The sequence below is a fragment of the Electrophorus electricus genome, chromosome 14, assembly GCF_041902795.1.
Source record: "Electrophorus electricus isolate QZ-2024a chromosome 14, ASM4190279v1, whole genome shotgun sequence".
Lineage (NCBI taxonomy): Eukaryota > Metazoa > Chordata > Actinopteri > Gymnotiformes > Gymnotidae > Electrophorus > Electrophorus electricus.
The window spans coordinates 6,897,047-6,924,443 of NC_137510.1; the positions used below are offsets into that span (position 1 = coordinate 6,897,047).

Below are 27,397 nucleotides of genomic sequence, written 5' to 3' on the forward strand. Positions count from 1 at the left end.
TTTCTAAGACTGGAAATTCATATATTTGCATTTTAATATCAGTATATTTTTTCCAGTTCAAACAACACCCTTTTCAGATATAGCCTCAGAGAATGGATAGTAACCACTGTAATTCACAGCACACCTTCATCCAATTTTAGGATCAAAGTTTTATACTAGTCTGGCTGGTTGGAAACCTGAGGGAAAGCTTGATTTCAGAAGAAAATCACTCACTTCAGTAAGAGAACATCAGTGATCTCACCTTTGCCTCGATGAGTTTCGTATCTTGACTCTGGAAGAGAAACTTGATCTTGCTCTTGCCATCATCTGAAGATCCTTTTAACTGGGAGAATTTATACCGCCACAGTACTGCCTAAAGGGAGCAAGATCCTTAACAATTTAAATTTTGCACATCCAATTAACATAGTAGGACATATTACAACACAATACATGCTGTAAGTTAATAAGTCAATAGTAAGTTATTGTTATATATTTTTATTATATATTAATATATTCTATATAATTGTATTTATATTTGATACAGGAAATTAAGTACAAAGTGTTTTATTTCAACCTGCAAAACAGCTTTGCATCAGTTTGTCTAGTTTTGCAAATAATGGACTTTGCATGGAGATAAACTGCAGCAACAGCATGCCTCCAGTTATGCTCTGGTGCTAAAATAAATTACCTGCACGTGCACTGCAGGTTCAACACTGTGAAATCAACACACACCGCTCGATGTATGCTTATGTAGTATAGCTGGATTGAAAATACCTCAGTAGGATCTCGTGTCCAGTCATACTGTGAAAGGCCATTAAGGCAAAGGATTATGATTTACATTTAACTCACTTTTGATGCTGCGTCAAAGCACACAAAGCCCATGCTGAAGTCTATGGTGAGTCCCATGAGATGGCTCTCCATGATACACGCGTATGTTTTACACTGTAAAATAAGACATTTGGCAACGTTAGCCTCAGTAGACGACCGCTGGCAAATGCACAACTCCGTCCCCAGTGTCTAAAGTGTTTAATTAGATCGGTAAGTGTTGTACATCATTGTTTGGGGAGTAAAATAAACTTGGCTGCTAGCGGCATTAGGTTTATGCATGAAGTCGGTTCCTATCGAATGCGACTGGTAACGACAAACGCCTCTCGGGTGACAGATATATTTTTGCTTTTTGATAGCACAGAACATAATTCTTAATAGGACTTTTTGGTCATATTTTGCTCAACACATTTTGGACCAAAGACTTTCATACAGTACTGAAAATGTAAATATGCTCACTGATTGGAGCGTATAAAGTATGTCAACACTGTAGTCGTCTCGACAAGTCACATATGCAATGACGTCGGTATTTGGCGCAATTTCACTATGAAATTGTTTGTGCCAGTCGGAGCAAAGTGAGAGGGCAAGTAAATGTTGGATCACCGCGGATATTCGATAGACGTAGTAGAAATCGATAGGCTTGTATTTCAAACACAAGCATTCAAGCCCTTAACGTTTATTCCTTGGGATGTCTAAAGTGCCTGCTAGAGTGTGATTATTAATTTATGAGCAAGACTAATTTCCTAACACATTCCTGTGAACAATTGACAATTAAATTAAAATACAGTAATGTATGTGTCACATTCTTACATAGAGTGTAGTATTTTTACTTGAAATGTTGTAAACTGCGTTAGAGGTTACATCCAGAAATAAACAAGTCCACGCAAGTTATATATGCAAAGTAGTGAACACGCTTTAAGCTATACAAATAACTCAACTCTAAATGGCACCGAAGAAAGTCGACTTTCACTCCGACTCTCATTAATTTATATGGAGAGAGGTTGTACGGAAAGCCAAAGTGGTCAAAATTTGCCACAAACGAAACGCGTTTTATTTGTAAACCGGAGGGGGTGGAGCGGCGTTTTGGACGTTTTTACGCCGCAATAATACCGCAAAATATGATGATTTTTCACTACGCTGTAAAATCTGTCACAAAAACCATCAAAAATGCCGTATTTTACAGAATTTATGTCAGTTTAAAACTCTGTAAAAACGCCACTTTAATTGCTCTAAAACGGGGTATTTTAATCCGCTTTTGCATACCTCCAATGGCGTTAAAAGCGTCGCTTTATAGTAAGCTGATGAGCTCCACCTACCAGTTTTTGACAGCCAATACAATTGAACTTTCTTCACCTAATTGCTCATGAACAAGGTCAGACCAGTTTACTATAGCTCTTATCAGCTGATAAACCAGTGCTCAAGTTTGTTTATTTTGGGAATTCACATGTGTTAATTTGCTCAATAATTTATTCATACAGCCAGGTTGTATAGCTAGCTATAAGTTTAGTAGACCTAGCAGCAGTGACCCTGGTTAGGTACTTTAGATTACTTTAAACAGGCAATTAGCTAAGTAGTAAGCTAGCTAGCACCATTTCCTACAGCTGGAAGATGGTGAGGAGGAACTTCACCATCCCCCCCCAATCTCAGCAATATGCCAAGTTTGGGCTGCATGTGTCCATTCCTGTTACCTCAGAAAGATGGGCAGGAGTTACCTGTATCCTCTCTACCTCGAGAAAGGTGGCCATCTGAAAAGCCTTCTCCCAGAGCAGGAGCTCACTCTCTAGCTCCACGCTGAATGCTACGTCCTCGCCCATATCCGTCTGCAGGCTGAAGCACTGTCTTCGCTTGTCCGGCAGGTCATTGTCCTAGAACACACAGAGAGGACATAACATTCTCACTTTGTTCTGATAACAAAGACCCGAGTGCCCGTTTTTCTGTTCAAGTGAAAAGGGAAGGTGTATGCGCATTTATGGACGGCATGTTAAAGATTTATCATTAACTTCAAATGTGACCAGTTTCTCTGTTCAAACTTGAGACTAATCTTTCGTGCCAAGCTTTTTACAGTACAGTCTATAGGTATTTTGGTAAACTTTTTTTTTTTTTTTAAATGGACTTATATCAGTCACCAGAACTTGAACTTGAATTCATGAAGCTTGAAAGAAAACCATGAAAAATTTGGTGTTAATCAACTATTTGCACTACAAAATCATAGACTACTTTAAATTTCAGTTTTGAAAATTAAGGTTTTAAAAATATGGATGTAAATTCTATTATTGATTTTTTTCAGTTTAAAATAAAATCAGATAGTTTCGGGTTCAAATAACTTATGTATTTGAGAATAAAATAAAAAAATAAAAGTGAATTCAAAACATGTCAGAGAGGTTACGCTGCTTCTTGTTTTTGAAATTGTTTTGTGCCAACAACACTGCTTCGGTGTACTAGCCCTTACTGCTCTCTAGCTGTTTATCAATTTTTTCCTTGGACTTAACTACATTCTACCTGGAAAACGGCAACTTCCATCAGACATCGAAAACTCCTTTTCATCACAAACTACATCCAAATAATGACCAAAAATGTAAGTAACGTCAACCTTTTGCTTTTCCATCATGGCTTATGTTCTCCTTCGGTGCGCAGAGTGCAACATCTTTAGTTATTCTTCCTCTCTCGTTAGTGATGGTGATCTGTGAGATAGTGAGCTGTGAGATGTGTAGATTAATTACTAGTCTAACATAGAAAATTCTAGCACTAGAAGTGCGCATCCAGACCTTAGAAAGTGTTAGACTTATCAAGGAACTAGAAGTACAAGCTATGGATGCCTTAGGGGACGTTAGCAAGCCCTCAACTTTGACACTACAGCCCTCGCAGCGGGGCGAATAGGTGACGTTAGGGCAAAATAGTCGAGCTTCGACTTGCCCATGGGAGCACTACACATCTCCAACTTGTCCAACAGGTTTGCCCCACTCAGTGAGGCACCCTTTGAGAAGCCTGTTGAAATAGATCTGGTTAAAGGGGACTCTATATTGCGACACGTGAAATTAGCTAAGCCTTTAGGGATGCCAGCAGCAGTAGTTGACAGACATTGCAGGTAATCTTAAAATGGTTATTCACATAGGAGCTAACTATATATGCCTTCATCAGAGATTACTAAAAATAATATTGAAGAGGTGTGTCAGTTAGCAAAGGTGATGTCCAATGCTGTAGTATGCTCCCATTCCAATGCGCTGTGGCAATATAACATACAACCGGTTATCTTCGCTGAACTGCTCGATGTCCAAGTGATACTCACAAAACAATGTGGGGTTCATAAATAATTGGAATACATTTGATGGCAAGCCTGGCCTTTTAGGGCAGGATGGTATCCATCCTACTAGGTAGGGCACTGCTCTCCTTTCCTGTAACATAAGCCATAGTCTCATGACAGACCTAGTTAATCTATGACAATCCAGAGCAGAGGCCAGGCAGCAGACAAAGAAGCTACATGATGTCCCCCAAGGTTCATCATACTGACACTGTGTCTGTTCCATGAGCTAAGCAGAAATGCAGAAAACAAAGAAAAATATGCCTTAATAACATAATTAATATTAAAGTGTCTGATTCAAAGAACACTGCCTACACCTTTTATCTAAAGCTGGGTTTACTAAATGTTAGATCCCTAAAATCTAAAGTGCCCATGATAAATGAAATAATAACAGATCATAGATTTAATGTACTTTGCCTAACAAAACCTGGATCAAGCTAAACGAGTACATAGCATTAACTGAAGCGTGTCCTTCAGGCTACGCCACCCTCGTCTAACGGGCCGTGCAGTTATTTATACTGACACATTAGGCATAAACCAGAAAGCTGGTTATGATTTTGAGTCCTTTTGTAATTATTTACTAGCATAAATGATGTAGCTAGCAATAAGAAGCCCACCTAGCCTCCACTAATTGGCATCTACATGCCACCAGGACCCAACTCAGAATTTATTAAGGAATTTGCAGATTCCCTTTCTAATCTTGTCACTCTAGTAGTAAGAGCCATTATTGTTGGTGATTTCAATGTTCACTTTAATAGTGCCCAAGACCCTCTCAGATCATATCAGCCCATGTCAGCTGTCAAACTACCGACCGATCTCAAACCTTCCATTTATTTCCCAGATCCTAGAAAAAGCTGTAGCTCAGCAGCTAAGCTCATATCTGAATTGGATCCAGATACATTAAGTCTTTCATTCAGGGTTTAGGCCTAATCACAGTACAGAAACAGTGCTAATTAAAGTAGGTAATGAAATTGTAGGCTTCTGACCAGAGTGATGTCTCTTTGCTTATCTTGCTTGATCTGAGTGCAGCATTTGACACTATACATCACATTTTACTAGACAGATTCAAAAAAGTTGGAATTGGGGGAAAAGACCTTTCCTGGTTTAAATCATACCTAGCTGGTTGCTACCAGTTTCTTAACATAAATGGAGACTTCTCAGCATACAGCAAGGTTAGCTAGGGTGTCAAAAAAAGATCTGTTCTAGGGCCTCTAAACAAGCTCCAACTAGTTCAAAATGCAGCAACCAGAGTTAATAGAACTAGAAAATTTGATCATATCACTCCCGTCTTAGCTACTTTACATTGGCTCCCAGTAAAATTTTGGATTGATTATAAAATACTTCTAATAACCTACAAAGCATTGAATGGTCTTGACCCACAGTACCTTAGAGAACTTGGTGCATTACAATCCACCAAATCAAAAGATGCAGGCTTTTTACTAGTACCAAGAATAACAAAATCTACTGCAGGGGGCAGAGCCTTTTGCTATAAAGCTCCCACACTATAGAATAACCTTTCTGTAAATGTTTTGAGAGTCAGACATAGTCTCAATATTTTAAGGCTAGGCTGAAAACCTATCTGTACAGTCAGGCATTTTATTAACTACTTCCCATCTTGGTTATAGGTGTAGATCTGGGGGTCCATGGGCATTGAGAGTTATGGTAAACTGGAATGTTATGATACTGTCACTTCACCTCTCTTTTTGCCACTTAAGTGATTCCTTGAATTCTTTCTGGCTCTTTCCTTTTAGCTGTGCTGCCATAGCTAGATCTGCAAGAGTCCATCATTGCACATTTATAGTTCCCTAATTTGCACACCCTCATACCTGGACATGCCTAATCTAGTCTCACTTTCTGCCCAGATACACCTACCCCTGATATCATGATGTTACTGAGCCTCATCCCATCTCAGCTGCCCTGGCAACTCCTGCAACTCCCTGATGTCCCCTGCTATAGCCCACCACACCTCCACCTCCACCCCAACTCCAGATGTTCTCTTGCAGGATGTCTTGATGTTACTGAGCCTCTACCTGTCTCAGTCATAAAATCATTATGAGCTAACATCATTATAGAACATTACAGAGTTCTGGACCTCTGTGTCCTATTATGTAATTTAATAATTACTTAATATTACATTAATCAGTCTTGCAATTTGATTCAATAATACCCTAATTTTAAAAACTCACTAGTTTGTCCAAATATTGTTTTAAAGATCTTTGAGTTTTATTTCTGATTGGTATGCTTGTTGTTTGGACTTCTTATTTTCAGACAAGGTATTTTGATATCTGGCTGTATTGAGGGTTTCTCACAGATGGTAGGTCCCAACTTTGACTTTTTTGCTGCTATAAGTGATGAGGTTATTTATATCTTTGATAGTCATAATTAACTGTTTTAATAAGTAATGTATTTCAATGCTGCTTCAAACAACAGCGCTTCAGTGATGTACAAGTTGTTCTTAGCTGGTGTGAGGAGGTTTGGGTGGCCTTAAAAGTGATTATGCTTCTGGTGTCTGGTCACATGCATTATTTTTACCCGAGAATGCTTTAATCTGGGCATCATTCCCACATCTCAATTTTCTGCCGCCAACCACCCAGTGAGGGCAGGATAGGGTGTGGAGAATGTGAAAGTTGCTCAGACAGCTTTCAGTGTATGAGGGACTGGATGTGGAAGCTTTATATCTGACAAATGTCCACAACTAGAGGTATGAACTGGTGTTGGAGAATTCATGTTATAGCAGTAATGACATAACAGTAGATTTTATTACTTTGTCTTCATTTCTGTAATGACAATACACAACTATCTATTTCAGATTTAAAGCAATCTGAGTTCTAAATGAAGTATATGACAGAGGACACCAGAAGCTTCACTCACTTGTAAACACCTCAAACCTTACAAGAAACTGCACACCATGGAAGGTCTATTTGAAGCATCAAGATACATGATCTCTTAACATTATTACAGGTAATTATTCCAGGGGAAAAAAGGTGTAGTGACCACCAAAGACACAAGCTGTCAGTAATGTCAAGAAGTAAGAGGATCTGTTTACAGGTGGCTGGGATGATCGTCCTAACCGAACTGAACAAAATATGACACCAAATCAGCTGTGGCACCTTGGCCTTATCCAGAATCTGGTCAGAGAACCAGAAAAGGCAGAGGTAACTTAGAACACTTTGAGTACTTGTGTGATTGTTGAAAACAGGTAACATTATTGATGGGCTCAGTGGTTAAGGTACTTCATTAATAATCATAAGGTTGCCAGTTCAAGCCCCGCCTTTGCAGAGTTGCCACTGTAGGGCCCCTGTACAAGGCCCTTAACCTTCAATTGTTCAAGTTGTGTTCAGTCAGATTTGTAAATTGCTCTGGCTAAAAGGATCAGCTTTGTTTACCCGTGTTATGTTTCTGAGCCTTTTGTCATTGTGTTTGTTTCTCTGGTTTATTGGCTCTTTGCCTGTTCCCTGTCTGTTTTGTTTACTTCATTGACAGAATTTTGGATTTCAACCCTGACCAGTACTTTGGATTATGACTGCGGAATTGCTGTGTTCTCTATTTAAGATGTATTCACCTTACTGCATGCAACTCCATCGCTGAACATGCTCAGAAAGTTACAGCACAAGTTAAACTATGCAGTGTCTCAGGGGATAGTAGTACACATTCCCTTCAAAGCAATAATGAGAAAGTTGTTTGATGGATTACCAAGATTTTTTTTTTAACTGTACTTTCAAATTTGACAACTTGAGATTGTCCAAGAAGAATAAGGAAGAGTCATCAAAGAAGTATAACCAGCGAGTCGGGTTTAATCACTCCTCCTGAACTGCAACTTTTCTAAGATATCTATTCTATTTTTCTGTTGTCTTTTTTTGGAGGGAAAAATCATATGTGCCTTATATATGCCTAATATCTTACTGTATATGGATATATAACTAATTTACACTTGGTTCATTTTCAACAAACAAGTCACTGAACATGTACAATGTATGACAAATATTAAAAAACATAAGATATGTTTGTTTTCCTCTTATCAGGCACAATACCTTTCCCTGATTACTATTACATGTAATGACAAGAAATGAACAATGTTCATTGGTAAAAGACTTTGATGGACAAAAAATAACACAGATTATGTTCTTTTATGTATATTATGAATTAAAACCCTGGTTTAAATAACTTGAACCAAAAGCCCTTTGACCAGTGTTCTGCTGAAGGTGAGGATTTTCTGTCTGAAGGGCTAACTGACTTGAAAAGTATTACATCTCAACTTGTAACCAGCTGATCTTATAGCAAAGGTATTTTTCACTTGCAACAAAAAAAGCCTTGAACCTCTGGCCAAAGCAGATTGAAAAGCAGTCATTAAAATATGAAGGTAAGACAACAGGAGTGTTTTGCAAAAAAAAAACCAAAACAAAAAAAAACCAACAACAACACTAGATAAGCCCAAACAGCGTCATATGTACCAATGCATGACCACATTTTGAAAAATTCATAGTCATTGTAGTAGCCAGGCATCTTGAGCACCTCGAAGCAGGTGGAGGCTGTTGAGAGTTGTAAGTTTCAAATGTGAGATCCCCAAGAATAACCTCACACCCTGCCTAGAACTTCAAATGGCTTTTGAGCTCAACAGGAGATGCTGTAGATGAAATTAATGGTTAATTCACTGAAAATACAGCCGTGTTTTAAAGAAAAAACAGACACTTAACACATATTCAAAGCAAGACCAATGCCTTAACCAAGTTTCAATGAACTGCCGGATGTATCCAGAGATGCAGCATAAGCTATTGGGTACTTAAGAGTCTGAATCATCTCCCTGTTGATTAGGCAATTAATTGAAGAATTAGCTACACAGAAAACAAAGTAAATAAGGATTTTTAATAAACTCAAGGTCACATTTACACAGATGAGCATTTTCTTGACTAGTTAAGAAAGACAAATATACTTTTGAAAAATACTAGTTACAGATAGTAATTAATATAAAATATATAGGTAAAATAATGCAGAAAAGGTTTTCATTTTTATGCCATATAAAGAACATTTGGCCAACCTCAGGGATATACTCCAGTGATTTTCTTGGAAACATCAGTGGTGCTGGGTCTGGATGTTGGGCCCCAATGTCCACATTGTGGTTTGCTTTAGCCCATGTCTTATTTGTTTGATTTGCCTTGATATTTGTTCAAGTACCTGTTAATAAAATTAGACAGAGTTGAAATGTTATATACAAGTGTAAAAAACACAAGTATGGATAAAATCTCACAGCATAGATGAGCATCATCTCATAAATCCATCTTTTATTGCTTACACCAGGGACATCCCAGACATAAGCCACATCCTATACTATATTCCTTACTTGCTCTAACAGTTCAGACTTCTCCTCAAACTGTAAGACACAAGAAATTAAATGTGAGGTATGACATGTTGAACGACAGTGGGTATTATTATACAGTCAAGTGAAGAAGTACATCTCATGTATGTCTAAACATATTTGGACTTACAGCTATCCAGTGTTCATTTAAGCAGTTTTGATAATGGATAAAACACCAGTTGATTTTTTTAAGACAAACAATTGCAAGATCATGTTTAAATTATTACTATTTTACCATAGTTATATTAAATAACATTTATCAATACAGATTGCATAACTGAGGATCAAATTCCGATGTGTTGACATGCCAAAAAAGAAACATTTCATGAGGTGTACTTGCTTTTTCACATGACTGCATAGGTAATAACACTTAATAGGCATATTTCATTAATTCAAAGACACTTACAAAATGACAGATAAATCACAAAAACACAAAGCCAGTAAAAACATAAGGGGATAGAAGGGCAAGAACAGGGTAAAAGCAACAAACCGAGTAGATGAACTGAGGAGAGAAGTGAAAGAAACAGAATAAACGCAAGGTTGCTTATTGAAAAAAAAAAAGTATTTTGAGGTTGGTTTTAATGTAGAATGGGATCTTGACTATCTGAATTATGATGAGGTGGGAAATTTCATAGGCTTGTTCAACAGAACTGGATGTTGGAGAATGGGAGCAAAGGAGCACCTGGGAGTGCAGGTGGGTATAAGGGTGAAGGAGAGCAGGAAGATAAGAGGGAGCAAGATTGCTAAGGGCCTTGAATATGAGGAGGGGAATTTTCAAATGAATATGATATTTAATCGGAAGCCAATGGAGATTATGGAAAATGGGTGTGATATACTGAGATGAGTATGGGTTTAAAGATGGGCAGCACAATTCTGAACCAGAATTCTAAAATTAATACCGGAGAGAAGAGAGTTGCAATAATCAAAGCAGCTAAAAATGAAGGCATGAATAAGTGTCTCAATGGCAGACAGAGAGGGATGGTCTAATCTTTGCAATGTTGTGCAAATGGAAGAAAGAAACTTTAACAACAGCATTAATGTGAGCTATCAGTGAGAGCTGAATCAAGGAAGACAACCAGATTACAAACCAGGTTGGAAGGGGAAATGGTTACATTGTCAATTAAGTTAAACAATTAACCAATTAACAATTTATTTAGAGCCAATAAGATTATCTCTGTTTATCATGGGAAAATAGTTTCAGCCAGCATTTAATTTCTGATAGACAGGATCCCAGTTGTGTGAAACATGGCTTATTAATGTATTTCATCCTTAAGTAAATCCGAGGGTCAGGCCCATATAAAATCCAGTTTAAAAACTTCAGGTTCAAGTGATGAAATATATTAACAAGCGGAAGGATATAGATAATAAATAGGAGGGGTTCTTGCACAAAACCTTTATGGACCTCATAAGAAAGAAGAGGTACAAGAGGTATGACCTGACCTGAGGAATGACACGAGAGGGTAATGAACTGTTTTCCGTCTGTGATAAGAAGTAAACCAATCAAAAGCAGAACCACTGATACCTATCTCATACCTAGAGAAAGAGAATGAGAAATCACATCAAACACAGCACCAGTATTAGCAGTTAAGAAGTCTTAGTAACTACAGAGGGCAGTTTTGGTACTGTGGAAATGGCAAAAAGCTCATTGAAATGATTCAAAAAGCTTATTGTTGTCTATGTTGAATGGTTATTAAGAAAAGAGAGAAAAACTGAGGGGGAGTGTGTGTGAGCCTGCCTGTGTGGGCTGCTAGAGAACTACAGATGTTGGAGATTTTTTGTTTTCAAAGAAATGTAGAATATCAGCTCTCAAAATATGTAGCCACATTCATTTTAGAGGGTTCAAATAGCTTGGCAGCTTTTGAAAAGTCCCTTTCCACAAGACAGGGACGGGATGATGGACCTAATTGATTTGGCTCTCCCTCAGAAAGTCTGGGGATGCCAGTGTTTACTGAAATACAAGAAGAAATTGTCTAAGACTACACACACACACACACACACACACACACACACACACACACACACACAGTGCAAAAACATCATGAAGAGTGTTAGCTGTAATGTCATTGTCATTAAAGTGTTGTATGGAGTAAATTAAGAACTAAAATCATTATTTGCAGTACTTAGTTAATCAATGACATTCCAGAACAGAGACTAGGCAACAGACAAGGAGACTAAACCGACTGTCTACAGATCACTTTTAAGTGTCATCCCAGGTTCACCATATTGACAACGTGTCTGTTCCCCAGGCTAAGAAGAAATATAGACAACCCAATTAGTTTTAAGGTAGATTATACACAGAACACTGCCAACACTTTTGATCTAAATCTAGGCTTAGTATACATTAAATCCCTAGAGCGCTTATGATAAATTATACCATCACTGATTTAATGTACTCTAACAGAAACGTAGCCAAATGAGTACATGGATTTAAATGAAGTGAGTCCTTATGGCTATAACTATGTACACCACCCTCATATAACTGATTGTTAACTTCAGTAATTTAAAATGACACATTCGGCATAAACTAGAAGGCTGATTATGACTGCAAATCGTTTGAAATTCTTTTTTTATTAAGATAAACAATGTAGCCAGCGAAAATAAGTCTACCCTGCCTTATTCACCAATTAGTATTTGCAGGCTTTAAAGTCCTTTACTCCTATCCAACAGCCTGAACTAACATCATTAATCTCCTCAACATTTTCTAGTTGCTTACTAGATTCATTGCTCACACACTTTCTTAAAGAAATCCTACCTGAAGTAATCAAACCTCTATTAAATACAAAAAATTCCTTCCTGAACATTGGCTATGTGCCAGATCAAATTAGCGAAGCAATGATAAAGAAAGCTAATCTTGACCCATGCCGGTTGTGAAACTATAGACTGATTTCAAAGCTTCCTTTTATTTTTAAGAGCCCAGAAAAAATGCTGTAACTTCGCAGTTAAGCTCATCCCTGCCTCAGAACCAAATACATTAAGTCTTTCAATCAGGGTTTAGGCCTCATCATAGTACCGAGACAGATTAAAGTAGTTAATGACCTGTTGTTGGCTTCTGGCCAGGGTTGTGCGTCTTCACTTATATTGCTTGACATCAGTGCATGCTTTTGCAGAAAAGCATGCATTTATCACTTCCAGATTGGACTACTGTATCTGGAAGTGATAAATGTCTTACTATCTGGTTGTACCACTAAGTGCATAAACAATCTGCAGCAGCCAGGGAAAGTTTGATAATATGAAGAGTTTTTCTTCTACATTTTTTAATAGGACACCTACCATTCATATATATATATATATATATATATATATATATATATATATATATATATATATATATATATATATATAGAGAGAGAGAGAGAGAGAGAGAGAGAGAGAGAGAGAGAGAGAAAATATTCTCATACATAAAAAAAAGCATGAATACCTTTTACCACATGAACTCGCATGCATTTCAATGGCATCAGAAATGAATTTTTCCAGACATATCAAACAGGTGCTGAGAAACAGAGGAACAGCAAATAAAATTACATTGATTAATATTTCAGTACTACCATTAATCATGCCAGTAACAGCACTTCAAATGCCATACACATCCAAAATACTTACTTTCCTTCTATCTTGCTCAGTAATGTTGTCCATGTTGTCAGATTTAACTGACGGAACATATCAAGTCATGTGAAGCCACACTTGTGGAAAAGGATCTGGAGCAGATAAGCTGGTGCACATTTCTGGAACACTTTGGCATGTTGTTAAACATTTCAGAAGTAGGGAGCAATAAACTAGTGTCCAGCTCTTTGAAGTGAAACAACATAAATAGGCCCTTCACTAGCTTTCTGGTACCACAAGAGTGTTTCCTGCTACCCAATTCTCCTAGAGTGAAATAAACAATTAAATGAATCTATATTTGTACAGCTAATGAAGATATAAACGTTTACTTAAAAATGCTTAGTCAGTGCCGGATACTTTATAAACACGCTGACCTCCTGCGATCATCTTCAGCTTTGGACCTTTTCAGATAACTAGAAGAAAACTCAAATATACACATTCTATGACAGACGACATGATTTGTTACTATAACAACCCCCCACGCTGTCCGGACGTTTACTAAATGAACGTAGTGCCAGTACTTTTTTTCCCCCAGAGAGGTCAAACAAACATTACATCACGCATAAAAGTATAGGTCACGAATCAGTATGGCAAAGATTTTTTACACAGAAAATAAAAATGACTTCATCACATGTACATTTCTCTCTGTGTGTTGTACTTTCATCAAGAGTAGCAGTCCTATGACCTAACCCAGCTGCAAATGCACCAACTGCTCAGCATCTTTTGGTGTCTTTTCATACGGAGTTGGCAAGAGTTAGAAAGTGACACTTATTCAGTTGTTAGCAAGGGACTGCCTGCTGGAAACTTGCTCCTATGAAATGCTTAGCTTTCCCTTTGGAACAGAGTCGTGAAAAGGTCCTGAAAGAAAGAAACAAATAAATAAACAAACAGTAAATAAATAAATAAATGAAACAAAGTTTTACTTTTCTTGAGATTAACACCTTGTCATTTCTGTCTAAACAGAAGGTCAAAGGGCCTGTTTCCCTTGCCTCTCTGTTGCCTGCAAAAGTGTAACCATTCAAACAATTACTCTGCAGTGTGCAAATGAATTATACCCTGATGCAATTAACAATTTAAATTATATGGATACAGAGACTACACACTGGACCTCCCATTTACCTCCATGGGACCGTGTTCAGCACAGGCTGCACCCCTTTGTCTCTCACAGAATGTAAGCAGAGACATTATGTGACTTGCATAGTGCAATACTTCAACATGACTACCCTGTCAATAAATATGTGCATCAGAAATGTAGTGATAAACAAAATAACAAACCTTCTTATTTGTCCCTTAAATAACACAGAATTTAAAAATAAATACATGCCACATGTAGGTGGTAAATTGTCAGGCAATGTGGCATCTTTAATTTCTTGAATTGTTTATTTTACATTTATTTTAGATGGTAGTGGTATCATTTGTTAATAATCTGTCTTCCCTGTTCTGCTCTACTGTGATCAATTAATGAAGATGTTGCTGTCAATGGGTAGTCTCGCATACATGTGCGGACAGTCATGATATATTTTATATATCATATAGATATGTGTTGCATGTGGAGAAAAAATATTACATGCAGTAAAAATAAAGAAAAATAATTACCTCTGGCCAGATCAAAAAATTCTTGGATCATTGCAGACAAGCTCTACAAAACAGCAAACTGGAATCTTGTTATATGTAACGCATCAGGTTATAGATCTTCATTTAATCAATCCGCTTCAAACCTTCAGGCACAAATGAAAAATTAACAAAGAGCATAGACCAATTTTAGGCAAAGGCTGCAAATTATATAACAGAATAAAACATAGCACTGGACTGCAGTAAAACCCTAATGAGTCTATGATTATTTTTACCATCTCAACAAACAATTGAAACATATTTAAAGGTTATTACCTTCTAGATAAAATGGGAAAAAAATGAGTAAATAGCTTTTAGTTGTCGAGCATATAAGAAATTTGTATTTTCATGTGGTTATTTAATGAAATATTTATTTCTTGAATTTGCAGAACATGTGCTATATCAGGCTGTTTTTCATCTGAATATGAAATGACTTATATCGGGAATGGGATTTTACTGATAAATATGTAAGACTGCCAGATGCTGGAAATTTAAAATGTAAATCTAGCTAAGGAAAACATGAATAAGCTAGTTATCTAGCTAGCTAACATTAGTATTTGAAATGGCATGACTGGCTTCGACGACTAATATATCTCCTAGAATTCAAACAACTTAATATAGCACAGATAGTTAGTTATGTGATAAATAGTATCTTAAACTGTTATGAGCTTACATGCGAAGAAAAACAATTAACTTACAAGTTGAAAAGATCCACCATCTTCAGCCACGATTCTTTTGCATTGGCAAGAAACGAGATAAAGAAGTCCCTCCAAAGACCTCGGAGGTCTGTTGTGATTGGCCAGTATTGAGTTTAATTGATTGTGTCTTGTTTGCTCTTCCTAAGTAGCCCAGATTTTCCACGACCTGAATTTTTACTACTTCAATTCCCATCCCTTGAATTTTCTCAATATAGTGTGCTGAATATTTTTAAAAATCAGGTTTAAAACTACCAAAATCTTTAAAACCAAAGTTTTTTAAGACAAATTTTAAAAATAAAAATTTATAGTGAAAATTTTCAATAACAAAGAATATCTCATCCTTTTCGTCAAGCATCATGAATTCAAGTTTAGTTTCTGGTTACTCCGATATATTTCCATGGTTTAGATTCTGCACCACATTGTATGAGATCAGAGTGCAGAATGTTAGCTTATCTGTAAAGTATTTACTTCTATCAATAACAGGCATATTAGAGAGGTGGGCTGACTAAATACAGTATTTTGCAGGATCTTTGCAGTTTTTAAGACCGTTTGGACAGGCACCGTAGCAAGCTGTTATATAAATGTTTTCAGGGTACACTTTCAAAATGTGGTTTTTATACAGTCACCAGGGAGAGCAGAGTCAAAAAAACTGTCACTCTATATACCATTGTATAATTATACACAGGTAAATCAAACAAACTTTTTTTTTCAATATGTCACAGCATTACATTAACAACCAAAATGACAAAATATAAATGTATCATAAACAAATCTAAGCTTTAGATGTATGTAAAGTGTAATAATCTTTCAAATGCAAGTGCACTGTCCTTTTAGTAAAAGTGCTTAATTATCTGTGCCTTTACCTTAAGGATCTTGAACATAAGCTCATAGACAGTGGAGCTTTGTTCTGCTCTGGTCCAGTCCCACGTCGTTACCTACAACATTTCAAAATACCTTCTTAGCCACTACCTACAATGGTGCTGGGCAGTTTGTGAACCATTTAGAATTTCCTATATTTCTGCATAAATATGATCATAAATATGCTGTGAAATTCATGAAATTTCACAGCACAATGTTTGTGGAAGAGTATCATGGCATGAAAAAAGGACATTACTGATGACCTCAGAAAAAATAGTTATTGGGGCTCATTAGGCTGGCAGAGGTTATAAAACCGCCTCTAAAGAGTGTAGACTCCTCCAATACACGATCAGACAGATTGTCTACAGATGGAGTAACTTAAAAACAATTGTTGCCCTCCTTATGACTAGTTAACCAGCAAAAATCACTCTAAGAGCAAGGTATGTAATGGTCTACATGGTCACAGGAAGGGTACCCAAAAAGACCAAGAGACCAAAATGGAACATTTTGGTTTAAATGTGAAGTGTTGTTAGGACAAAGGAAAACACTTCATTCCAGCTCAAGAATCTTATCCCATTTATGAAATACGGTGGTGGTAGTATCATGGTTTGAGCCTGTTTTGCTGCATCTCATCCAGGATGGCTTGCCATCATTAATGGAATAGCAAATTCTGAATTATACCAGCAAACTGTAAAGGAAAAATGTCAAGACATCTGTCCATGAAATGAATAAAGAGGAAGTGGGTCATGCAGCAAGACAATGACCCTAAGTACACAAGTTGTTCTACCAATGTATTGTTAAAGAAGAATAAAGTGAATGTTTTGGCCAAGCCAAAGTCCTTACCTTAATCCAATAGAAATGTTGTGGAAGGACCTGACGTGAACCTTACCAACATTCCAGAGTTGAGATTGTTCTTTATGGAGGAATAGGCTAAAATTCCTCCAAGACGATGTGCAAGGCTGATCAACATTCACCTGAAATAAGGTGTTGCCTCCCAGCTCTGCAGCCCCATATTCCATTGTCCATCATCCACAGGCTCGACAGGTGGAAAATGCACCACGTATCTCCACCAAATGGCTAGCACTTCCTGGATTATCATTCCTGGATTTCTGAATGTTTGCACCTGTTGTCAGTTTCACCTAGTGTATTTATTTCCATCTTCCCCATGACTCGCTTGCGAAGTATTGCCAAGGTTTAGCCTGAGTTTACTGAGCATTTTCCCCTGTGCCTGTTCTGATTCCTTATGATCCTACCTTCTCACTACTATGTTTTTTTTTGGATTTGCCCTTTTATACCTTCACCTTTGCTCCTGTTTCTCTGCTTTGACCTGGCTGTTGGATTGTTTTTTCTTGGTTTTGACATGGATTTGTACTACCCTTATACAAGATTTATTACATAATTTTATCCAAAAGTGCCTGCCTGTTTCTGTCCGATTACAAATGTTTAGTTGCAGTTATTGCTCCACAAGGGGGTCACACCAGATACTGAAAGCAAAGGTTAACATAATTTGCCACTCACAGATGTGTAAATTTGAATCAACTTCCTCCAATAAGTATATAATCAAGTATAATAATTTTATCTAATTTGTTTAATTGGGTTGTCTTTATATACTTCATATGCTTGTATGAAAATTGGATGTTTTATGCAGAAATATGGAAAATTCTAAAGAATTGACAAACTCTAAAGTACCACTGTAGGTGAATGGTTCCTGATCCAGTCCTTTGAGACTTCCAAATGGTCCATATTATTGCTCCATCCTAGATTCTAGTACACCTCAACCAAGAAATCAGGAACACTGGTAGATTTTTCTGGGAGCTAGTACAGACCAAAATTTGTTCTGTCTGGGAATCCCAGTGCACTGTGTTGATAAACACTTGCCTGGAACATTGTTTCTCCACCCTGCATCTGCAATACCACTGCACTATGCAGCTTAGCATTGCTTTGGTACACCAACTTCAGTGTAGAAATGGGCTCAGTGTTAATGGGCTGCTGCTGAACTGAGATGGGTGTAGTTGGTGGAAGGAAAGCACTAAAAGGTGGGAGGGGTGGGAAGTGTGGTACTCCAAGGGTAGGGTTGGTGAACATTACCATGAATCATTTCAAAGTTCCAGCTACATCTGAGAAATCCTTTATACTGGCCCTTTTCTAGAAATGAGGTCATATGATTGTCACTGGCAGTGCAGCCTGAGGGGTAAATATAAGACCCACAAGGGGAGGCAGAGAGAAGAAACTATAAAAACACTGTGTGAGTAATGCTGAGGTGGTCAGCAAAAAATAAATAAACATAAATAAATAAATAAATAAAAACAAAAAAGAAAATGAAGAAAGATTCTCAGGGCATGCAAGCATATTCTGACCAGCTGTGAGAACACTTTCCAATATTGGTCATCATTCATAGTGTAATTGCTGTACATGAATGAAACATTCCCACGTACTGTAACCTTTTGAGATATTACACAGTGTATTTTGGAATGTAAAATGATTAGAAAAAAGACTGCAAATGCATGGAAAGTGTGTGCATCAGACTCTTATAGGGAACATCTTATAAGGAGATTTATAAAATACATGTGAAATACCTTGGATTGTTAAACGATTGTTACATTTTCCTCTTAAGCCGGCTGGTCTTAGAACAGAGTCTAGTTGTATATCGTTTCATCTTTCTCCCAGTCTTTAGTGAAATGGCTTTGTTAATGCTCTTAGATGTCTCACCCACTAAAAAATTAATTGAGTGCATACCCCTTGAAGACAAAGGTAACGCATTTGCTAATTGTCACGATTGGCCACCCTCCTGGCGTCTGTTTCCATGGTTTCCCTCTCTGTTTTCCTCTACTTCCTTGTTGCTCCATTCCTTAGTTTCGTTTTCTCCACGCCTGTCATTGCATTTACCTGTTCCCTTTTCCAGTCCTTGTTTTGGTTTCGTTCTGTTCCACCCCCTGGTCTGTATCCCCACCTGTAATTATGTTCACCTGTCTCTGGTTAGTTTTCATCAGTCATGGTTATTTAAGACCAGTTTATCGGTTATTTTCGGTATGTTCGTTCATGTTTAGAGTTGTTGTCATCGCTATCAAGAGGCACTGTCCTTGTTTTGCTTAGTTTGTGTGTTAATTTGCCTCAGTGTTTTCCCTGTGTCTTTGTTTGTAGCCTCCTGTGTTTTGGTTCCCTCGCTCATTAAAATAACTCCTGCACTTGCATTCTGCCTCTTGCCTTGTCCCTGATGGAAACGTTATACTAATTTGTTCAGTTCTGGCTCTCACTGTGATTTCTAGAACTACACTTTAATCTGAAACCTTTGCCTTTTTTAATGTTATGCTCTAAATAATCTCACTGGATTGTGGCCTGTGTCTTTAAAAGGTAATTTCTGATTGTGTAGAGATTAAATTTGATTAAATGGGATCTTGAGAGCAAACGATATGAAATTGAATTATATGATGTTAGTCTTATTCCATGGGAACAAAACAACGAGCAGTAGAAAAAAGTGCTTGCACACAAATGAAGTGCAGAGATAAATATCTGATACGTAGCAAGAAATAAATTTAGCACTATCACCACTCGGTGGATGTTTCCCCCAAAGGCAGCTCAAGCTATTATTGAGATAATTATGTTATGATAAAAAAAAAAAATGATGGTGGGAATTAGTGGGCTATATGAGAAACAGTAGCACTCCTAGTTTATGGAAAGCATTCTGATACCACACAGCAGAGAGCTGTTCCAGGACAAGGTTATTCTGGCAGATCTGTGGGCTCAACTTTGATAAAGGGAATGAGACAAACAGCTTACATGACAGTTTTCCCTGCTCCAAAGTGATTAAATAATGAGTGACTGCTGATGAACAAGGCACACCCACATGCCTAGAAAGGTACTCACCGGAGGTGCTGAAAACTTGAATAGAGACGAACCTCTCAAGGCAAGGAACCTTGGTGTGTACATTCGGTCCTGCACAGAGTCCAGCTCTCTTTCCTCCACCCAGCCCATATAAATGATCTGAAAAAGAGAATCACTCACATTTACACATTTCTATATTAATCACTTATGCTATTACTTTAGAGACATTGGACCCCTAGATTAATAAGGACTAGAAAATGTAATTTAATATCTTCCATTTACCTATATTATTAAACATCTGGTTTTATAAAGGAAACATAACCAGACAAACTGCTGAAAACAATCCAAGAGGATATGTAAATATGCACTAAGACTGCCAATTCAACTTGCCAAAAATGCTATGCTGCAAAGTCAAAGGTATACTTTTTATGGTTCTGATCTAAAGTTTATATATTGTCAGTTTTATAGCAGTTCTTGCTCTCTTGGTTGAGGCACAACGTGGACTGTACACCATCTCTGCTCTGACACACACCTCTAGGATGCAGCGCTTTAAATGTTGAATGACACAAATGGATACAGTGCCAGCCTAGCACTGGATTACGACAACCACTGTGACAGAAGCAATGTCAGAACCATTCAAACCTGTTGTACTACATACTGGAACACGAAGCCCATTCAACTTCTTGCAGCGTATTGTAACAACAGCAATGCATCTCTGTGCATCATCTCATACACGAGAGGCCCTCAAGATTTCCCTCCAAACAACAAATCATTGCATCACAGCAAAATGGGTTCAGCAGGACCTTAATAAGATGACTTGTGGCTTTAACAATACCTTTGTTTCCACATCTGTGACTGGTATTCTGAAGACAGGTAAAATATACTGTAGTTAACAGAGCTATTTTAAAACTATAACTAAGCAACTAAACTAGGTGTGTAGACAATGGACTGTAGCATTTCTAGTGTAAGGTTGTGACAGAGCTTCCAGAGCATCAACTCAGTCCGTGCCATATCTGATTACAATCACAGCTAAAGTGAATTATGTTGATGATGATGTCGATGACAATGATGTCAGAAGAGTGGGAAAGGTACAGTGCTTTAGCCTGCTACTTTGACATGCATTTGTTACACATTACCGAGGAACGATGTTAAGGTGTCAAATTGCATTTCTGTCATTCTAATTTCCATAAACAGAATTACTTTTAGCATTTGATTTTTCACCAGTAAAGAGAAAAGATACAATTAGTTTCAATTTTTTTTAGAGGGAACTCATTTACAAGGTTCAAAATCTTTTTTTATTAAGCTGCACAAGAAACTGCATCTAAGGATGACTTTATATCAATTGTATTTGGATGCAAGATCAAGGTGTTGTTTTGTTTTTGGGATGGTGATGCTTGGCAGACTCTGTTTACACTTTGTGCAGTTGTTAAATCACCTGCTGATTTACAGGGAAATTTCTGTTGATCTTCTTTACCTGCAACAGAGAGCATTCAGTTTTTAGCATGATGAATTCAATGCACAGACATTTGCAATATGTGCTGAGGCAGCAGTACTACACAGCACTTAAGACAAAAAAAAGATAGAAAGAGTAATTTTTCTTTTGTCATTGTTCATGTTAAAATGATTTTTAAAAGGTGGTGAGTTCATGTTGTTTTCCACAGATCTTTAAGAAAATCTACTGCAGGGGGCAGAGCCTTTTCCTATAAAGCTCCCACACTATAAAAAAACCTTCCTGTAAATGTTCGAGATTCAGACATAGTCTCAATATTTAAGGCTAGGCTGAAAAACCTATCTGTACAGTCAGGCATTTTATTAACTACTTCCCATGTTGGGTAGAGATGTACATCTGGAGGTCCATGGACATTCAAAGTTATGCTAAACTGGGATGTTATGATGCTGTCACTTCACCTCTCTTTTGCCACTCATGTTTGTTGTCTGAGAGTGGCGGAGTGCTGATGTCGCAAGATGCCCTCATGCTTGTGTTTCATTCTGGCTCTATCCTTTTAGCTGTGCGGAGTCAATCTTTGCACATTATAGTTCACCAATTTATATACCCTCGTACATGGGCATGCTTAATAATCTATACTCTCCTTTTGCCGAGGTACATCTACCCCTGATGTCGTGATGTTACTTAACCTCGAGCCGGCTAAGCTGTATGGCTCCTACCACCACCCCCTGATGCTCCCTGCTGTAGCCCACCAGAGCTCGACCGCAGCCAACTACATCTCCGTTGCCCTGATGGACGTTCTTGTGTGGGATGGGTTTCGGTCAGGTGCACACCATCAGGACTAGACTAGGACCTTTAGAAAACTGGACTAGACATTGATTGCTTATTTTTTCATTTTTTATTATTATTTACTTATTTTTCTTTAAATATTATTCTGCTCCTTATTGTTTACATTTCAGTGTCTGTTGTTGGCCAGAGGAGGATGGGCCCCCCCTTTGAGTCTTGGTTCCTCTGAAGGTTTCTTCCTCATGCTCTAGGGAGTTTTTCCTTGTCACTGTCACCCTTGGCTTGCTCACTGGGGGCTTAGACTCGGACATTTGTAAAGCTGCTTTGAGACAAGTGTTGTAAAAAGTGCTATATAAATAAATTTGACTTGACTTTAACACTGATTTTTCACATTACCCTCTTAGGTAATGGTCTTCATTGTCTTTTTTTAAAGATTCAAGTCCATGTACTGGGCTTATGTCCCAATACATCACTTATCCAATTATGTTTCATAGTTTAAAATTATCACCATCATGTTTTATTAACACACAACATCTGAACTGGTCCCGTGATTGTTATGGACCTGTGTCCATTGGCAGCCTCACTGAATTTAGGCCTTGTTATGCAAGATTGCTGACAGGAGTTTGAAGACTTCATTACTGAAAAATGTATTGAACAACTTGAATTTTCATTGCAAGGTGCAGTTACAACCATATTAAATAAATACATGAGTAAATAAATAAGTAAATAAATAAATAGATCCTCAAGGAGCCTCTTGGGAGAGGCCACGGGTTGACTGATGAACAGTTCATCTTAATGCTTCACCTCTGATGAACTCTAACCACTAAAAGTAGAACAGCTGAGATCTAATATATCAGCTGGAATTAAAAGGCAGATCCAAGTCCAGTTGTCGCAGCAGCGATGACTCAGTGCGTAGCAAACACTGGCTTTTGCAGAATGACCTTTGTAACACCTCCCCAATTATGTGGAAAACAAGCCTTCCTCCCATCCCGATATCCTCCTGCACTCATCTGGGTCGCAGACACCCATATGTAGGGTTGTAGATCCGCCTCTAATCATCTTCACCATTTTATTTTATTTTTTTCCTTCATTACTCCAATCACTCAATAACTTCTCAGAAATGGCTCAGACATCTTTGTTTGAATTTTTTTTGTTTCCCTCCTGGATGTCTTGATCAGCCAGCCAGTTTTGCTGAGTATAAGAATTGGGCATCACTGTAACTTGGGCAGAAGAGTAGCACCTTGCACAGGAGCACAAGACACTGAAAATAGATTGCTGGTGGAAATTCAGAAGCCTCAGTATAAACAAACTAAATCAGATTCATAAGATGGAACTGTGCTGAGTGTGGAAATGGTTGAGTCCATTATAGTTTTACCTGTTAATTATTAATTATAATTATTCGCCTAAAGTTCTAATTCAGATAAAAGACTTAAATATTTTAAATATTTAAATATTTCTGTTGATCAGTGCTTGGTTCCATGACTTGGTGTTCTATCCATTTCAGTGTTTTGTAAGATCTAACACAGAATTCATTATCTAATGATTATTCCCTTCATGGGAAAAACAATATGGAGCACACAAGAGTCCACAGGACCTGAAATGAGAACCACTACTACAAACTCATATTGATTATTTGTAGTTCAATAGATTAGAGATGTAATTAGTCATATTATTCTAAATTAGATGGAGGCTTTGGCCTCTGTAATTAGTTAAATGAAAAAAGCACTAGCTAATGTGCTTCAGCAGAACCAAACATTTCTAGTGACAAAAAGCTCAACTCATCAGGTGAGTGCTGGACTGAAATTTATGAATTTTCAATGTGTGCCCTTTGACTGTGCTGTCAGTTTTCATGTGCTTTCCTGGAACACAGTTGCACATTGACAAATCACCAGTGTCATGTAACCTGATATATTACAGCCCTTTCTGAGGGGTGTAGTTTGAATATGCAGTAATTAATAATTTCTCAGGGTCATGTAGTCTTAAGATACTGTATAGCAGAAAACATGATAAAATATCTTGCATGTGTGAGACAGTGCTCCTGCTCAAAATATTCAGGGAAGCACACAGCTCCAAGAGTGCATTTTTAATTGACATGCCACTCCCTGTCATTGGAACTACATAATGCATGACATTGAATAAAAGATCATCCCAAGACTGTGATTTCAAATGGTGAAGAAACTGTGATTGCAAGAGTCTGCACATCATACAGTAAGATCTAGATATAAGCACAATAAGCACACATTTACCTAGTCTGTCAGTCCAGTCAGACAAATTAAGAGAAGTGGGTGCATTTGCCTTTAACAATATGCTTGTTCTCAAGTTTCTGTTAGGCCCAATTATGGCCAAACAACTGACAAAATACCCTGATTAATGTCCTTGTCTACTGCTGAAACTAGCTAAATACTGCTTAATACTGTATGACCTGAGGCAACTCTCACAGCACCGTGATTCACAAAGTAATAAAGCAGAACAATTTGTATGCAGTTGAAGTTACTGGAGTTATCAGGCATTATGAAATTATGCAAATAAATGGAAGGAATGATACTGTTTTTCTTAATCAGTAAATTCTTGAAATTGTGGATGTTATAAAAAAAACATCTGTGAGTTTACAGAAGTTCATTTGCTTCAGTTGGTGTATGAGAGTTCAGTACTCTTATTTTAATTGTCTTTAAGATTTAGCCTTAAAGATGTTTCTCCTTTATGATTTTGCCAGTTAAAATATACTCACATTGTGCTTTGTGAGGGCAGATATATTCGATGCTATTGCTTGGAGCCAGTCAGTACATTCTTCCACATTGGAGCACTGAATTACCCCACTGCAAACCCCATCCACAGCAATGACTTGAAAGGCATTTTGCCTTGGGAGATAAAAATACATCCACTCATTAGAGTTCAGGACAAACTTAAATGGTATCATTTACCATGTTTAATTCTTTACAGTCTAGTTTAATTTAAGTTTTTTCAGTTAACTTTTTAATTTAACTACAAAGATTTTATTGCCCAAGTCTTATGTTTTGTAAGCTTCATCAAGAAAATAAATGCATTTGGCTTCAAAGGTACAGTATTATTGAATACAAAATGAAACAGAGCCAACTTACTTTATTATACTTAATCAAGTAAAAACACTACTATGATGTGATAAGGCACTATGGTTTGATCACTTGAGTTTCCAAACTCGATGTTAAATATAATATAGCATAATATAATAGGTACATTAGTTTCCAAGACTACATCAAACCCAGTCGGACACCAAGGCAGGACTCTGCTGTTGGATATATGCTTGTCTCACCTGCATACGTCAGAGCCGGGGAGATGCTGGGAGAGGCGAGCATGGAGGAGGGGAATCAGACGCAGGTCCACCCAGCGCTTCTCCCAGCGTAGGGCCGGGGACGCCGGCCATGATGAGCAGGACATGCTGTCCTGGGGGAGCAGGGGACAAACACACGTCAGGGTCCATTTGCCCACAGCAGTCCTAGAGTGCCACAGTACCATGGGGGCCCCTGCTCCAACATGCCTGAATCAACTCCTCAGCTAGCCGGCCTCCCTCGATCCAAGCATGTTAGAGCAGTAAAATCTGCAGTACTGAGGCCCTCAGGAACATGAGTGTGTCAACACTGCATTTGGGATGTCTAAAAGAGATGCTAAGAAGGAATCAAAAATCAAAGTTCTGTAACTAATAAACTGGTTTTTAAATATTTTTAGGACTTTTATCTTTTCAAGATATCTCTTTCAGTAATCTTGTTCAAAGCATCTTCTCATTTACCCTCTCTCTTACTACGCTTTGATGAGCTGTCTTTCTGATCATGCAGCATTTCTAGATGCACTTGGAATTGCAAAACAGTTACTTGTATAAATGCTTTCTGTGGATTTAAAACGATGCAGTGAATATTTATTAAATGACATTGACCTGTTTCTGAGCCTTTCAATTTACAAATCAAAATCACTTGAGAGTAAACAGTTTACTTAGTACTTTAAAGCTACTATATATTACTCTAATCGCATGTTATAAATGCTATATATAACTTAATGACATGTTATGCACCGTGTTGTTAGGATGATAGTTGAGATGTAAACCACTGTCACATAATGGAGATGAAGTCCCACTACTCTGGTCACTTGGTACACCTGGGAGACAATCACAGATCATGTAACATGTAAATCATGTCTCATAATGTCACAGTTCTCATAAACTGATGTTATCGGCGAGCAAGCAACTTTACTGTGTTGCAATTGTCATGACAGTAATCATGGAAACCCAGAATGTCTGGAGTTCTATGTATTGGAGTCTTATGGCTGCGAGCAGGCCGGGCTTGTGGAAATGTTGACGTACATGTGCAGTCCTCAGAGAACGGCAGCTTTAGAAACGCAGGCATCCTCTTCAGGAATGACACTGTGAGGGTAACTTCTTCCCCTGCATTGCGCAGAACTTGAACCTGGATGAGGAAGTCCTGACTGGATTCACACTTAAATCAGCAATTATATTCATATCAGAACACTTTTAACCCTTAAGCTTTAAGACTATTGAAGTTTACTGACACATTATAAAGTTAAAATGTTTGCATTCTGTTTGTTTGTTTAGGGTTTTGCGTTGTTTTTTTTTGGTAACACATACCACTTCTTCATGGCGATAACTCCTCACATTGATCCCATTTATCTAGAGGCAATATTACAGTAGTGTAGGATGACTCACATAGCCAGTATTCCCAGTTCCTATTGCACTTTAGACTGAAATATTAGAAAAATATTAACAGAGACAGTGACTGACAGCCGAGCCCTCACCTGCAGAATTCCATCTCCGATGAAGAGGAGACCAGAGAGCTCAGCTGTGGGATAGGGACAGAGCAAACAGCAGTGAGACCCACATAAAGCAGACGTGAACAAACAGCCACTGAAAGCAGACAGAGGAGATGAACCAAATAACTTACCCTTTTGTTCTTTTGATATTTTCGATATAACAACAGGGATTTTATGTTCTGCACCACCCTACAAAAATTGAAAATAGATGCCAGATATAATCCATATACATGGACATATTCACATAAATGGATATCTATCTATCTATCTATCTATCTATCTATCTATCTATCTATCTATCTATCTATCTATCTATCTATCTATCT

The 27,397-nt window shown here is 37.7% G+C and overlaps 1 protein-coding gene and 1 long non-coding RNA gene across 8 annotated transcripts in view; one reads left to right on the top strand and one right to left on the bottom strand.

Moving 5' to 3' along the window:
* sntg1 (syntrophin, gamma 1) overlaps positions 1 to 27,397 on the bottom strand; it is a 50,399-nt gene that overhangs the window by 2,344 nt on the left and 20,658 nt on the right. For 3 of the 6 annotated variants that reach the window (XM_081697014.1, XM_081697012.1, XM_081697013.1), the window contains 13 exons: positions 27,203 to 27,260; positions 27,057 to 27,100; positions 26,890 to 26,931; positions 26,608 to 26,740; positions 26,320 to 26,402; positions 25,567 to 25,697; positions 25,006 to 25,135; positions 21,480 to 21,518; positions 20,087 to 20,203; positions 16,228 to 16,299; positions 2,517 to 2,669; positions 829 to 921; positions 242 to 352 (listed from right to left, as the gene is read on the bottom strand). In XM_081697014.1, coding sequence (XP_081553140.1) covers positions 242 to 352; positions 829 to 921; positions 2,517 to 2,669; positions 16,228 to 16,299; positions 20,087 to 20,203; positions 21,480 to 21,518; positions 25,006 to 25,135; positions 25,567 to 25,697; positions 26,320 to 26,402; positions 26,608 to 26,740; positions 26,890 to 26,931; positions 27,057 to 27,100; positions 27,203 to 27,260 — 1,206 coding nt within the window. The remainder of the gene's footprint in view (positions 1 to 241; positions 353 to 828; positions 922 to 2,516; positions 2,670 to 16,227; positions 16,300 to 20,086; positions 20,204 to 21,479; positions 21,519 to 25,005; positions 25,136 to 25,566; positions 25,698 to 26,319; positions 26,403 to 26,607; positions 26,741 to 26,889; positions 26,932 to 27,056; positions 27,101 to 27,202; positions 27,261 to 27,397) is intronic. The other 3 variants (XM_027016959.3, XM_081697015.1, XM_081697016.1) reach the window with 3 other exon arrangements.
* Positions 2,695 to 8,725, top strand: LOC145651255 (uncharacterized). 2 transcript variants are annotated; one of them, XR_014117093.1, is made up of 4 exons: positions 2,695 to 3,379; positions 5,965 to 7,063; positions 7,151 to 7,257; positions 7,586 to 8,725. It is a non-coding gene; the product is annotated as an uncharacterized LOC145651255 (long non-coding RNA). The 2 variants fall into 2 exon arrangements; XR_014117092.1 differs by having other exon boundaries at positions 5,965 to 7,257.